Source organism: Dendropsophus ebraccatus, chromosome 3 (assembly GCF_027789765.1).
Source record: "Dendropsophus ebraccatus isolate aDenEbr1 chromosome 3, aDenEbr1.pat, whole genome shotgun sequence".
NCBI lineage: Eukaryota > Metazoa > Chordata > Amphibia > Anura > Hylidae > Dendropsophus > Dendropsophus ebraccatus.
Window position 1 is genome coordinate 164,772,750 of NC_091456.1, and position 15,379 is coordinate 164,788,128.

The following is a 15,379-nucleotide window of genomic DNA, read 5'->3' on the forward strand; positions in this document are numbered from 1 at the left end:
ACACATGTATACACACATACAGACACCAGCACACCAGGGCACGATGAAGTTTGAACTTCTGCAACCTGGAGAAATCACCTGATATCACCTGCAGTCCTATGTAACACCACATAACACAGTGGTATCTCTGAGTACAGATAATGTAGTAGATTTCACCTGCAGTCCTATGTAACAGCACAGATAACACAGTGATACCTCTGAGTATAGATCATGTAGTAGATGTCACCTGCAGTCCTATGTAACAGCACAGATAACACAGTGATATCCCTCTGAGTACAGATAATGTAGATGTCACCTGCAGTCCTATGTAACACCACAGATAACACAGTGATATCTCTGAGTACAGATAATGTAGTAGTCACCTGCAGTCCTATGTAACACCACAGATAACACAGTGATATCTCTTGAGTACAGATAATGTAGTAGCTGTCACCTGCAGTCCTATGTAACACTACAGATAACACAGTGATATCTCTGAGTACAGATAATGTAGTAGTCACCTGCAGTCCTATGTAACACAACAGATAACACAGTGATATCTCTGAGTACAGATAATGTAGTAGCTGTCACCTCAGGGCACCCCTACTAAATGATGTTCTACAAAATAAGAAAAGTGTCATACAGGGACTCACAGGTGACGTCTTCTTTGATCTGAGGCGTCACTTTCCCTTTTCCTCTCCATCCGGCCCAGACCTCCATGATGATTTCTTCCAGATACGTTTCATCCCCTTAGAACCTGCGAGACAAACAATTTAGGCTCCGCACATTTCTAGCAACTTCCTTTCCTTTCTCCCCCCTGTAGGCTCCCATAGTAACTGCGCTGTGTGGGATGCCCCCTGTATGTAGGATCCCCTGCTGTGCCCCCTGTATGTAGGATTCCCTGCTGTGCCCCCATGAACTAATAATGCCCCCAGAGGTACCCCCATGCACTAATAATGCCCCCAGAGATGCCCCCATGAGTTAATAATGCCCCCAGAGGTGCCCCCATGAACGAATAATGCCCCCAGAGGTGCCCCCATATACTAATAATGCCCCCAGAGGTTCCCCCATGAGCTAATAATGCCCCCAGAGGTGCCCCCATATACTAATAATGCCCCCAGAGGTGCCCCCATATACTAATAATGCCCCCAGAGGTGCCCCCATATACTAATAATGCCCCCAGAGGTGGCCCCATATACTAATAATGCCCCCAGAGGTGCCCCCATGAACTAATAATGCCCCCAGAGGTGCGCCCCATATACTAATAATGCCCCCAGAGGTGCCCCCATGAGCTAATAATGCCCCCAGAGGTGCCCCCCATATACTAATAATGCCCCCAGAGGTGCGCCCATACACTAATAATGCCCCCAGAGGTGCCCCCATATACTAATAATGCCCCCAGAGGTGCCCCCATATACTAATAATGCCCCCAGAGGTGCCCCCATACACTAATAATGCCCCCAGAGGTGCCCCCATACACTAATAATGCCCCCAGAGGTGCCCCCATACACTAATAATGCCCCCAGAGGTGCCCCCCATATACTAATAATGCCCCCAGAGGTGCCCCCATATACTAATAATGCCCCCAGAGGTGCCCCCATACACTAATAATGCCCCCAGAGGTGCCCCCCATACACTAATAATGCCCCCAGAGGTGCCCCCATACACTACTAATGCCCCCAGAGGTGCCCCCATACACTAATAATGCCCCCAGAGGTGCCCCCATACACTACTAATGCCCCCAGAGGTGCCCCCATACACCAATAATGCCCCCAGAGGTGCCCCCATACACTAATAATGCCCCCAGAGGTGCCCCCATACACCAATAATGCCCCCAGAGGTGCCCCCATACACCAATAATGCCTCCAGAGGTGCCCCCATACACCAATAATGCCCCCAGAGGTGCCCCCATATACTAATAATGCCCCCAGAGGTGCCCCCGTAGACCAATAATGCCCCCAGAGGTGCCCCCATACACCAATAATGCCCCCAGAGGTGCCCCCATATACTAATAATGCCCCTGTAGACCAATAATGCCCCCAGAGATGCCCCCATACACTAATAATGCCCCCAGAGGTGCCCCCATACACTAATAATGCCCCCAGAGGTGCCCCCATACACTAATAACGCCCCCAGAGGTGCCCCTAAAAAAAACAAACATCCTACTCACCTAATCCGCGCTGTGCAGGCAGCAACTCTTCCTCCTCCTCTTCGGGCTCCATCTTGCGAGCCGCAGGGACGGGACTTCCGGCAGGCGTGATGACGTCACATCATCACGCCTGCCGGAGGGGCACATGATCACGGCCCGGCCTCCCATAGGCTGCTGGTATGAAGTGCCGGCAGCCTATGGGAGAGAATACAGGAGGAGGACACTGACAGGTCCTTCTCCTGTATTCTGATCGCTTTAATGTTCCGCCCGCTGTGCGGGCGGAACATTAAAGCGATCAGTGCATCCCGAGAAGCTGCGTGGCCGCAGCTTTTCGGGATGCTCAAAAACAGTTGGCAAGGGGGGCCGTGCGGACCCCCCTAGCGTAGCGGGCGGGGGGCGGCGGCCGGCGGGCCCGCCGGGCCCCCCCCCGTGTCTCTTAGGGTCCGGGCCCCATACGGCAGTACCACTTGTACTGCCCTATCGGCGGCCCTGGGTAGAATCTCTGTATATTGCTGCCAACCACAAAGTATAACCACCAATATTAATGTGCATAGCATTGTAAATCTTGGGGGCTGTACGGAGACGGCCTCTATAAAATGAGTAGTCGCTTTGTAATTTAGGCTATGTTCAGACAACGTATATTTTCATAAAACCACAGACGTTGTACAGCGGCTATGATTATTACGAAAATATACCTTGCCTCTATGGGATCCCGGCCGGATCGTATACACATAGTATACGCTCCAGCCAGGATCTCTTGCGCCGTCGCAAATAACTGACATGTCAGTTTTCTGCAGCCGCTATTCAGTGAATAACGGGCGCAGAAAACCCTGTCAGTGCACCCTGTGGAGCGAGCGGCTGCGGCTGCAAGTTTCATAGTGCGCTGTGGGGAGGCTGGGTCATGGAACGGCCGGTCTCTGCAAAGAACATCCCGGCCGGGACTGCAGTACCGGCCAGATGATCTTTCGGGCTGCAGAGTTCTGATGCGGGCGCATCCGTGCACGCCCGCATCAGAACTCTGCAGCCCGAAAGATCATTTGGCCGGTACTGCAGTCCCGGCCGGGCTGATCTTTTCGGAGACCGGCCGTTCCGTGACCCAGCCGGGTCCCGGAACGGCCGATCTCTTACATAGCATGAACATAGCCTTAGGCTGGGTTCACACTACGTTTTTGCAATCAGATTTTTTCATCCAATTTTTGCAAAAAACTGATGAAAAACGGTTGAAAAAAAGCGATGCATGTGTGTGTATCTGTTTTGATCCGTTTTTCAATTGACTTCCATTATAAAAAAAAGGATCAAAACGCATCTGTTTTTTTTTTAAGGTACACAAAAATGTGGCCGACCTGCGTTTTGATCTGTTTTTTTTTATAATCCAAAAACAGATGGAAAAAAACGGATTTCAAAAACGTAGTATGGACCCAGCCTAATATACAATAGTTAGAGATGAGTGCAGCTAGAGCATGCTCCAGTTCAAGTCCATTCAATTGGCATTGGATTACCGGTGGCTGAAGAAAATGGATGCAGCCCTAGGGAGTTTGGGAAAATACGGATAAAGCTTAAGGCTATTTCCACGTTTTCCAGCAGCTTTTTTTAGCCACTAATATTTAAAAGCCAAACACTCAGATTCAAGTTGCGCTCATCTCTAACAATAATGTATTTTGCTTACGTTTAGTGGTCAGTTTTTCATAATAAGAAGGACATTTTATACATAGAGTACCCAGACAGTAGAATCCCATAGCAAACTCCTGGCAACTGTGTTCTCCGCCACTAAAGCAAGTGGTATACAGAATTGCAGTTAGTTCCATAGACTTGTATTGCAAGTGCATTGCAATGCAAGTCTTTGGGACATCTGGCAAATCTGTATTTCACTCCTTTTAGCGGCATAGAATTGGCTGAAATTTGCTGTAGGATTCTGCTGCCTATGTGAGAATATATTTACCCATTAAAGGATCTGATGTTAAGGTGTCGCCGGATAACACAGGGCATTTGAACTCTGATCTATGCCATCCGATCTGAGCTACTTTGCTAGTTCAAGGGGGACCTATACCATACAGTACATCACATTGGGCCATATTGTAGCTGACGGGTTTGTATTAGAGTTGAGTGCCACTTGAGCATGCTTTTGAATATAGGTGCTTGAAGAAGTTGTATGACGTCTAGAAAGTCTGGGAAAACATGAATACAGCCATAGGCCATATCCATGTTTTTCCAGACTCCTTACGGCTGCATCTAACTTCTTCAGCCTCCGATATTCATATACTCAATGATCAGACTCAACCATGCTCAAGTTCCACTCAACTCTAGCGTCTATAAGACTATATATAGTATATACAGTATATATCGTAATTCAACTTCTGCACTAGATCGAACAGCCATTATATAGTATATGCAAAAAAAGAGCCCGTTTTACAGATTCATGTTTAGCAGGGAGCAATGCACCTAGGATGTCACTGCATTGAGTGCTTTAACAAGCAGCCGGCAGTGTTATCTTTGACTGGTCTCCCTGATATCGGTGATCTGTTTTCCATTATATAGTATAATGTATGTTGGATATACTGTACAGCCAATTTATAATTCTGGAGACACAAGCAAAAATAAAGAAACTCGGTTAATTCCACTGGGCCACCAGATAAAACTACTGCATTAGTAGTAAGTCATTCCCATGAACCACTGGCGACACGCTTTATTTCCCCATTTATCCAGTTGGGCAACCAAGGACATGAGAAGAGTGATCCCAGCGGGCCACAAGGAAAAGAAGCCCCAATATGCCGGGTTATTAGGAAAAATATGGTGCGTTAGGCTGTAAAACTTTGATCCACAGTATAAAATATATAGTGACAAGAATAAAGAATAAAAGAGAACAAAATCATGCAGCGTATAACACATAAAGTAACACACCATATAATCAACTCCAAAGATTCCATTGGTTATATAGGAGAACCAACTTACCCTGTTAACTGGCAGTTTCACTATATGAGATCTATTACTTGAAATAACCCTGCGAAAAAAAATAAGCAAAGAATAAACAGATGTTCTCCTTTACTTAGTTCCTAAATCTCAGTATGTGTTGGAGATTTGCATGGTAATTGCGTGGAGAATGGCACATATCCGCACATATCCGCTCTCCAGCCTCCTCTCTTATTGGCTTTACTGTCGAAATCTTTAATGTGCGAGGTAACAAAGTGGAAAGGAAATGGTCTCGGTTACAGTGACAAACACTGTCGGCTCGACGCCAAAGATAAAAACTGTGATGAAAGTAATAAGCCACGGCAGAAAGCCGGCCGCTCTCAATCATAAGGTGACATAATATATTGGCTCCATTATCTACATCTTTATTTCCATAACGCTTTATTGTTCCATGCAATGACAATCTGCTGGAGCAATGGGCGGAACTTTTTTTTTCTTATCGTATTGCACTGATGGGAACTAATAAGGTGTTTACAAGCTGGATATATATTGTTATGGATAAGTACTATTAGGCTATGTTCCCACTTCGGGTACATATTGGGGGAAGGCAGCCGTCTGGGTATATAGAATATTATAATAATGATGGCCGCCAATAAATCATGAAAATTATGATGGTCTCTTACAGTAAACTACATAGAAAAAAAATCTGATGTTCTATTAAGTACCATACCATTCTATAAGGTACCACATATACATTCTCCCCTATAAAGTATATAGCATACATTACAAGGCTGTGTTCACACACTGTAAGAGACCGGGCGTTCGGTCACGGAACTGCCGGTCTCTGAAAAGATCATCCCGGCCAATACTGCAGTACCGGTCGGATGATCTTTAGTGCCGCTTAGTTCTGATGCAGGCGCATCTGTGCGCGCCCGCATCAGAACTCCCCACAGCACACTATGGAGCATGTGGTCGGAGCCGCTCGCTCCATTGTGAGCACTGACAGGGTTTTCAATGAATAGCGGCCGCAGAAAACTGACATTTCATTTTTTATGGCGCTGCTAGGGATTCTGGCTGGAGTGTATACTATGTGTATACACTCTGACTGGAATTCCCTCGGAAGGCAGCACTATGTAAGTTCTGTGGGAATCACGGCTGTTGTAACAATGGCCGTGATTCCCACAGAACTTACAATGTGTGAACATAGCCCAATAATGTACTCAATACAATCCTATATTTCTTCATGTTTTCTTGTAGTCACTGAATGGGAACCTATGCCGTGTACTCTCAGAAGATGGTATGGGCTGGGTGAACATCGCTTTATTTGAATTTGAATGCGGGCACATTCGGGTCTATTTTGCCATAGATTACAGTGTGAAGTACGGCCGGGAGACGTACTTTACACTGTGAGCACAGGCTATCTTGTACGTCCGCTGTTCAATGTATAGCGGCCACACAAAATAGACCTGTCCATTATTTTTTGTGGCCACAGAGAACTCTGGCTGTAGTGTATACACTACGGCCGTGATTCCATAGGCTGCAACGTAATCTGCCACTGTCATTAAGCAACGGCCGTTATTGCAACCTGCAACAATGGCTGTTGTTTAATGATAAAATACATAGTGTGAACGAGGCCTAAGACGTATTGTAACAAGCCATATATCTGAGAGTCCATCAGACAACCAGGACAAATGTATACCACTACAAACTAAACATTAAGCTTATGTTCACATACAGTAAAATAATACCAAAATATGGCTGTGATTTTGAGTAAAAACAAAACAGTGTGTGAACAGGTGAAAAAAAACGGATGTATTTTTCAACAGCAGGGGGTAAATAACATATTATATATATATTATATGGACGGTCGTTATCAAATCCAGCCATTTTTCTATACTGTGTATACACTGCTGGCTAATTACCCTTTGACTTCAATTAAGGGTATTATTACATTGAAAATATGGCAATATTTTTCCCTCAAAATGACGTCTGTATTTTTCTGTGTGTAATGATAACCTAAAGGTTCTCGTTCACTTTGTTCGGCATGTGTGTTGCTTGTCACTCGTTTGGTTTTTTTTGCAGAAATCAATAGTACAGGCAATTTTAAGAAACTTTGTAATTGGGTTTATTAGACAAATCTGCCATTATCTGCATTCAAAAAGACTTTCCCCAGGTCCTCCCCTTCCTTCCTCTCTCTCATTCACTGCTCATTATCAGGAAACTTTACATCAGTCGAGCCCTGTGTAATCTATGGAGAGGGGAGGGGGAGGAGGGAGATTGGTCGGCAGCAGAGAGCAGAGAACAAAGGATTACACAGCGGGACCTGTGTGAAAGTCGGTAATCAGAGGTCAGAGAGGTCAGTGCGCACTTCAGAGGAGCCGGTGATGTAGCTGTAAATTAACTCTTTATTGTCCTGTTTTGTTGCCACATCTCCCTCCACCCCTCCCCTTCTTCATAGAAAACCATGAAGACAGGGGGGAAAGCTTCAAACTGCTTTTTCATGATAAAAATGCATTTTTTTCGTTAATAAACCCAATTACAAAGTTTCTTAAAATCACCTGTACTATTGATTTCTGCAAAAAAAAATAAAAAAATAAATTAAGCGACAGTGACACTTTAAGAATTTCCTTCCAAAATGACCTCTGTGTATTAAGAATTTTTTTTTATTCCATCATCCTGCCACAGTATGGTCACATGAGATGATGAATATGGTATAATGCATTCGGGTTGGGCTCCTGTTATTTGTCATCTTTCGCTGAGGATATCGTTCCTATTTCCCAATATCTTGGCAGCAGCAGATTTGATTTGGGAAATAATGTATTTCTCAGGAAGCTACGTAGACTGTTTGGCTTATAAATAGCATCACCAACCATTGCAGCAAAGGATGGGCTAGGGGATCTTGCTTATCCATCTGCTTCTTGATTTCCAAATAAGGTGCCTAGAAGAAACAGACGCGGTGTTACTAGGTATATGATGGTGCAGGCGATGCAGACCTGGCGTACAATGAGTTAATCATTGCTGTAACACATAAAGGACTGACATGGGAAGAACTTGCTGTAGTAGCTGTGACTGTAATGCAAAGTGATATGCTGGGGTGACATGAGGACAAGCTTCCTCCTCCTAAGAACATAAGACTCCTCCAAGCCATCACTTATGTCAGCGGACGACAACACCTGCTTTTTATCAATAAATCCAACAGATACTCTCCGCAGCACGGTATGGTTTCTTAAAGCCTTTGTAATTGCCCATATAAGAAGGGACGGCCATATGCTGGTTGATGTCCTGTACGATGGCAACTATGATACATGACCCTATAGTGTACAAATAACTATACCTTACAATGCAGTATGGTACCCAAGTAATACTATATGTATTGTATTACACATAAAATTATATGGTGCCACTATTGCCATACACTACAAGACCAATATACTAGGTAGCAGTGCTGTGCTCATATAATACAAGTGTATAGTGACCAGCTACACAATACTTAAAGGCAGAAAAAAAATCTTTCAAATCAATTTCTGTCAGAAAGTTATATAGATTTGTAATTTATTTCTATTTAAAAATCTCGAGCCGTCCAATACTTATCAGCTGCTGTATGCTGTATGCAGTGGTGTACTCCTTCCAGACTGACACAGTGCTCTCTATTGCCACCTCTGTCCATTTCAGGAACTGTCCAGAGCAGTAGCAAATACCCATAGAAAACATCTCCTGCTGTGGACAGTTCCTGACATGGACAGAGGTGGCAGCAGAGAGCGCTGTGTCAGACTAAAAAGGGTACACCACTTCCTGTAGGACAGTAGCTGATAAGTACTGGAAGACTTAAGATTTTTAAGTAGAAGTAAATTACAAATCTATATAACTTTCTGATACCATTTATATTGAAAGAAAAAGATTTTCGCCAGAGTACCCCCTATTTAACGGCCGCCATTTGAATAAAAAAAAAACAACAAAAAACGGCCATTGGCGGAGATTTATTAAACATGGTGTAAAGGTAAACTGGCTCAGTTGCCCCTAGCAACCAATCAGATTCCACCTTTCATTTTCCAAAGAGTCTGTGAGGAATGAAAGGTGGAATCTGATTGGTTGCTAGGGGCAACTGAGCCAGTTTCACTTTATACCATGTTTGATAAATCTCCCCCATTGTTTTCATGCCTCAATGATTTCCATTAAAGTCTATGGAAACAACAGCCATTGGTTCACACAATGTATAAAATAACGGCCGCATGGAAGCATTAGGGTATTAGAGAAGTTGTCATACAACCGACATATATGCCCTACCGACAGGACCTGGAATCACTAGGCCACCCTATGATCTCATGAACAAGAGTCCCGGAGCTCCATAGACCCCTATAGAAAGACTACCAGAACAATGGGGCACCAGGATGCCGCTTGTTCTGCAGACTTGTTGTACACGAATTGGCTGCAAACGGCCGCTCAGCTGGGATCGGGGATGTAAGTTCCCCCACAGTTTTTATGCTTATAGTCACGGCAGCGATCCGTTCCCATAGTCTCTGATATCAGTCATGTATTTGGAGACCTCAGTGGCGTGGCGGCCGTTTCCAGGCAACCATTGTATCGGCTATATTTATCAGTCGTGTCTCATCTATGTCAGTGTATAACAAGATAGCATGAAACTAATTGTCATATAAAAATAAATGGGCTCACTTGCGTCATCTCTCTGATGGAAGTGATACTGTCTAACGCTTTCATCACTCTGTCGTAGTTCTTTTTCTGTCGGGAGAAAATAAAGTTATGTTAGGAAAAACAATACCAAAATGCCAAAGTAAAGGTTAAAATTTACATAAAATGTCGAGAAGCTTTGTATAAATGTCCCGTTAAATCTCTTACACTAATTTGAAAAATCAATAAAAAGAAAAAAAAACAAACATCTTTTTTACCCATAGCACCTAGTGATAAGCGAGCATGTTCGGTCGAGAATAGTGCTTGACCGAGCATCAGGGTAAAAGTGGCCGAACACCTTCAATAACTAACGTTTGAGCGATCGAATGCATAACAAGCGTGACAAGCGAATGTGCCATCAGGTAAATCGCTTTGGGTTTTTTAGGTTAACGGATTGGCAACAGCGCGGGGGTTCTGGTGGCACTGTCCTATTTTTAAACCACCGCCCAATTCCCCCGCACGGCGCCGGTCCGGCATGGAGCACTGGGGGCAGGCCCGCCAGCCCCCAGCATGACGATCTCCCCTCCCCTCTGTGATGCGGCTCCATTAAAATCAATGAATCCGTGTCATAGAGGGGGGGGGGGGTTGCCATACTGCGGACCTGCCCCTAGTGCTTCAAGCTGGGCCAGTGTTTGGGAATAGACCGCCGCAGGGGAACCAGGCGGCGGTTCAAAAAAAGGACTGCACCTCGGGCATCCCGGCGCAGATGTATTAGCATAAAAAAAAACAAAAACGATGATACAATCGCATTAAGTGCTCACTCAACACTAGTAGCAACCAATCACAGACCAACTTTTATATCCTACAGTACAACTGGAAAATAGAAGCTGCTCTGTGATTGGCTGATATGGGCGACAGAGACAGAGAAATTTATTTTCAAGGGGTTATCAAGAATTAGAAGAAGCAGTGCCACTTTTGTCCACAGATTGTGTTTGGTATTGCAGCTTAATTCCATTGAAGTGAACAGAGCCAAGTTGTAATATCACACACAACCTGAGGTGTGGCACTGTTTTTTTTTTTTTTTTTTGCACAAAGGACCTATGTTTTGCCACTGCACAAGCTACGTATATGTCATGTCAGCCTAACGGTGGTGGCATAACTCATTACTGGGAGGGACTGGGACTTATTTAGTCCAGGGGGTTTCCTACTAGTAGATAAAGACTAGAGATGAGCGAACCGGGTTCAGGATCGAGTTGATCCAAACCCGAACATTCGGCATTTGATTAGCTGGGGCTGCTGAACTTGGATAAAGCTCTAAGGTTGTCTGGAAAACATGGATTTAGTCAATGACTATATCCATGATTTCCACATAGCCTTAGGGCTTTATCCAAGTTCAGCAGCCACCGCTAATCAAATGCCGAAAGTTCGGGTTCGGATCGACTCGAGCATGCTCCAGGTTCACTCATCTCTAATAAAGACCTAAATAAAGAATTAAAAGGAAAAGTACTTACCCGTGGATTAAAGGCCAGGGTCTGAGGATCATTGGGGTCTACCACTGAAGGATATGGCTCAAATATAACAACTTTCCTTGGAGATTCCAAAGCAGAACGACACATTGACACAAGGAGATCGACCACCTGGAAGCGTCACACAACAGAAAATATTCGAAATACTGCATGTGTATAGTATGACCGCATGTTAACGTGCCACATTCACTATGTCCATCACACGGTTGCGGTATGTCGCGTGCAACTAGAGATGAGTAAATCAATTGGCCAGGACCTGGATTCAGTGTGGATCACATACACAATATGGATTAGTTATAATCCAAACTCTTATAATTTGTTTGGAGCATGTTTTATCCCTGCTCCTGTACAATAAGAAGACCAGAGGTAGGCAGCAATGCTGTATGTATCATAGCTTCTGCTGACTATATTTACTGGATTGCATACTCTCTCTGTCAATGTACTATACAGGAGCAGGGACAGTTGCCTTTGACAGGTGTCTCTGCAACTGTACAGTAAGAGTCCCATAGGTAGGCAGCAATGCTGTATGTAGCTTTTGCTAACTGTGTTTACTGGATTGGATACTCTATCTGTCAATGTACTATACAGGAGCAGGGACAGTTGCCTTTGACAGGTGTCCCTGCTCCTGTACATAAAAGGGTAATCCATCTAGGGCACATCCACGTCCAATTTGTCATCCAAATTTGATAAATCTGACCAACTTACAAACTCAAACCTGAAAAGAATCTTGAGAGAAGCTTGACAACATTTTTAGATCCCATGCAACCACATGACATCCAACTTCTTTCATCCAGTGTTCCTGCCCTTTTCGTAACTCATCAAACCCTTTATTACAGATATTTTAAGTGACGCAGCTTCCATAGATGCAATTACCAGCAATCTGGGCCCCATAATGGCAACTATACCAGTACTATACCAGTTTTTTGGTAGACGCTGGAATAGCTCCTTAGTAAATGGACACGAAAAAAAAAAAATGGTATTTATATGCTAAAATTCCCAGCTGTTCCCATGAGCTGAAATACTCTGTGCTGCTGTCAATGTTCAATTGGCTACTATCCACTAATCTATTATTCCTATGAAGGATGGATGTACCCCATATCACTTCTAGCACTACAGGGGCAAAGTAGCCCACATAGAACACAATATCAATAATAGAACAGAGGATTTTGTGAGAAGTTACACATATTTGTCTATGACGTTACTCTATATACCTGAGCACCGGTTGCAATTTCATCTGCAGCTTCATTCATAACACCCAGTGTCTGAAAAGCGAATACACACAGCTCTCGTTCACATACGGTAGGCTGTGGAGAAAAGAAAGACGACAAACATCAGTTTATATGGCAAATAAAATGTACAGCCGGGGGTTTATTACATCTTTATTGGTAATTTTTTTTTTTTTTTTGCATTAGTTAAAATTAAATGGGATAATATACAGTAGATTATAAAGAATAAAAAACAAACACAAAAGCTGGTCAATAACAATCACTGGCCACCAGATGGCGCTGCTATAACAAGACAAATAGCACACACGGCGGTATTTAAATAGCTCCTGCAGGCTCTCCATGTTTTAATTCATGAAATGCTTCTACATTGCTCAGCAGTTGTGAAATGAGATGTCAAATAAGTTGATGTACAGTAAAGCACCGCACAATGGGCTTTGCTTCATTGCTTCGAATGAGAACGAAGGAGCGCGGCCTAATTTCATTATAAAATCTGAATGCGCGGCTTTGTGCATTAGGGTGTATCATCCTTTGCGTCTCAAAAGGAAACGTTATGGCAGTGGGAAATAAATTCGGCTACACTGGTAAAAGCTATCTGCCAACAGCAATGCTTATCCATGTAGCCCCCCATAATAATAGTGGGGTAGAGCAATGCTGTAATTTCAACAGACAGATAACAAGAGAAGGGTTAATTTCCAGGACGACCCTGCTATCTTGGTACAGAAGGATGATTCTGCGTAGTAAAAGAAGGCAATTTACCTCTGAAAAAAAATCATCTGGATCAGCAGGTAAATACTGTTTTACGCCATGGTTACGCGCTGTTAGAACATCGGCCGTTGTTTGACATGGCTGTGTAAAACAATGTGTCTGTGTCTGACATGTTTTATCGGCCGATATTGCAGTATCAACCGGATGATCATCACATTATTTTAATTGGAATGCACACACATTCAGGTGTGCCCCCACTCCAATTTGCCATAGAACACAGTGTAAGGTACAGCCGGGAGCCGTACTTTACACTATGGGGAAGATTTATCAAACATGGTGTAAAGTGAAACTGGCTCAGTTGCCCCTAGCAACCAATCAGATTACACTTTTCATTCCTCACACTCTTTGGAAAATGAAAGGTGGAATCTGATTGGTTGCTATGCCCCTAGCAACCAATCAGCAATGCCCCTAGCAACCAATGGCAACTGAGCCATTTTCACTTTACACCATGTTTGATAAATCTCCCTCTATATGCGCAGCCTATTTTTTATGCCGTACAAAATAGACTTGTCAATTATTTTGCACGGCCGCAGGGAACAATGGCCGTAGTGTATAAAGGGTGTATACACTATGGCCATTATTCCATACACTTTCATGTGATCAATCCCTATCAATAAACAACGGTCGTTGTTGCAAAGTACAGTATTTTTGCAACCAAAACCAGGAGTGGATTAAAAACACAGAAAGGCTATTGAGTGGATGGCAGCCACTTAATGACAAATAAAAGCCTTTGTTTTAATATAAGGGCAATTATTTGCTATCAAAGGAGAAGTCCTGCAAAAATTTTTATTAAAGTATTGTATTGTTCCATTAAAAGTTATACAAATCACCAATATACTTATTGTGGGAAATGCTTATAAAGTGCTTTTTTCCCTGCACTAACTACTGCATCAAGGCTTCACTTCCTGGATAACATGGTGATGTCACCTCCTGGATAACATGGTGATGTCACTTCCTGGATAAAATGGTGATGTCACGACCTGACTCCCAGAGCTGTGCGGGCTGTGGTTGCTGGAGAGGATGATGGCAGAGGGACACTGAGGGACACAGGACACTGGAGGGACACTGAGCATCCCTCTGCCATGATCCTCTCCAGCAGCCACAGCCCACACAGCTCTGGGAGTCGGGTCGTGACATCACCATGTTATCCAGGAAGTGACATCACCATGTTATCCAGGAAGTGACATCACCATGTCATCCAGGAAGTGAAGCCTTGATGCAGTAGTAAGTGCAGGGAAAAAAAACACTTTATGTGCATTTCCCATAATAAGAGTATATTGGTGATTTGTATAACTTTTGGGGGGCAATACAATACTTTAAATTTTCGCCTGACTTCTCCTTTAAATGACGGCCATCCACTCAAATTCAACAGTGTGGGAACATAGCCTTTCTGTGTTTTCAATCCACTCCAAGTTTTGGTTGCAAAATACTGAGCAAACTACTGTGTGGGAACATAGCTCTAAGGCAGTGATTTTCAACCTTTTTGGAGCCGCGGCACACTTTTTATACTTAAAAAATCCCGGGGCACACCACCAACCAAAATGGCACAAAATGACACTAAGACAGCACATATTATACATATAGTTAATAATATAGATTCTAAATGTATTTATACTCACTCAGTGTGAAACCTGGGCCTGTTTTCTTCTCCCCCGTGCTTCTCTCCACCATACTTCTCCCCCCTACTTCTCTCCTGTGCTTCTCTCCACCATACTTCTCCCCCCTACTTCTCTCCTGTGCTTCTCTCCACCATACTTCTCCCCCCTGCTTCTCTCCTGTGCTTCTCTCCCCCATGCTTCTCTCCTGTGCTTCTCTCCCCCATGCTTCTCTCCTGTGCTTCTCTCTCCTGTGCTTCTCTCCACCATACTTCTCTCCCCCAAACTTCTCTCCCCCCTGCTTCTCTCCGCTGTTTCTCTCCCCCATCCCCATGTTTCTCTCCCCCCTGCTTCTCTCCCCTGTTTCTCCCCCATCCCCATGTTTCTCTCCCCCATCCCCAGCTTTCTCTCCCTCATTGTTTTCTCCTGTTTCTCTCCCCCCCCTTCCTCCTCACCTCCTCCGAGATGGTCGCCGCTGCTGTCCGCCTCACCTACTGGACGCCCGTAAGGCCCGGACGTGCTCCTCCAATCAGCGGAGACCGCGAGCGTGGTGCGCTGCGGCGGGCCGTAGCGCACACGTTGATTGGATGCGTGCATCACGGCCCG

General features: G+C 44.3%; 1 protein-coding gene across 1 annotated transcript in view; it reads right to left on the minus strand.

Moving 5' to 3' along the window:
* Positions 1 to 15,379, minus strand: part of PARP8 (poly(ADP-ribose) polymerase family member 8) — a 181,359-nt gene that overhangs the window by 16,017 nt on the left and 149,963 nt on the right. The window contains exons 15-19 of the mRNA XM_069963050.1: positions 12,399 to 12,491; positions 11,173 to 11,298; positions 9,707 to 9,772; positions 7,906 to 7,973; positions 5,078 to 5,126 (exon numbers count right to left, since the gene is read on the minus strand). Of these exons, the coding sequence (XP_069819151.1) occupies positions 5,078 to 5,126; positions 7,906 to 7,973; positions 9,707 to 9,772; positions 11,173 to 11,298; positions 12,399 to 12,491 (402 nt within the window). The remainder of the gene's footprint in view (positions 1 to 5,077; positions 5,127 to 7,905; positions 7,974 to 9,706; positions 9,773 to 11,172; positions 11,299 to 12,398; positions 12,492 to 15,379) is intronic.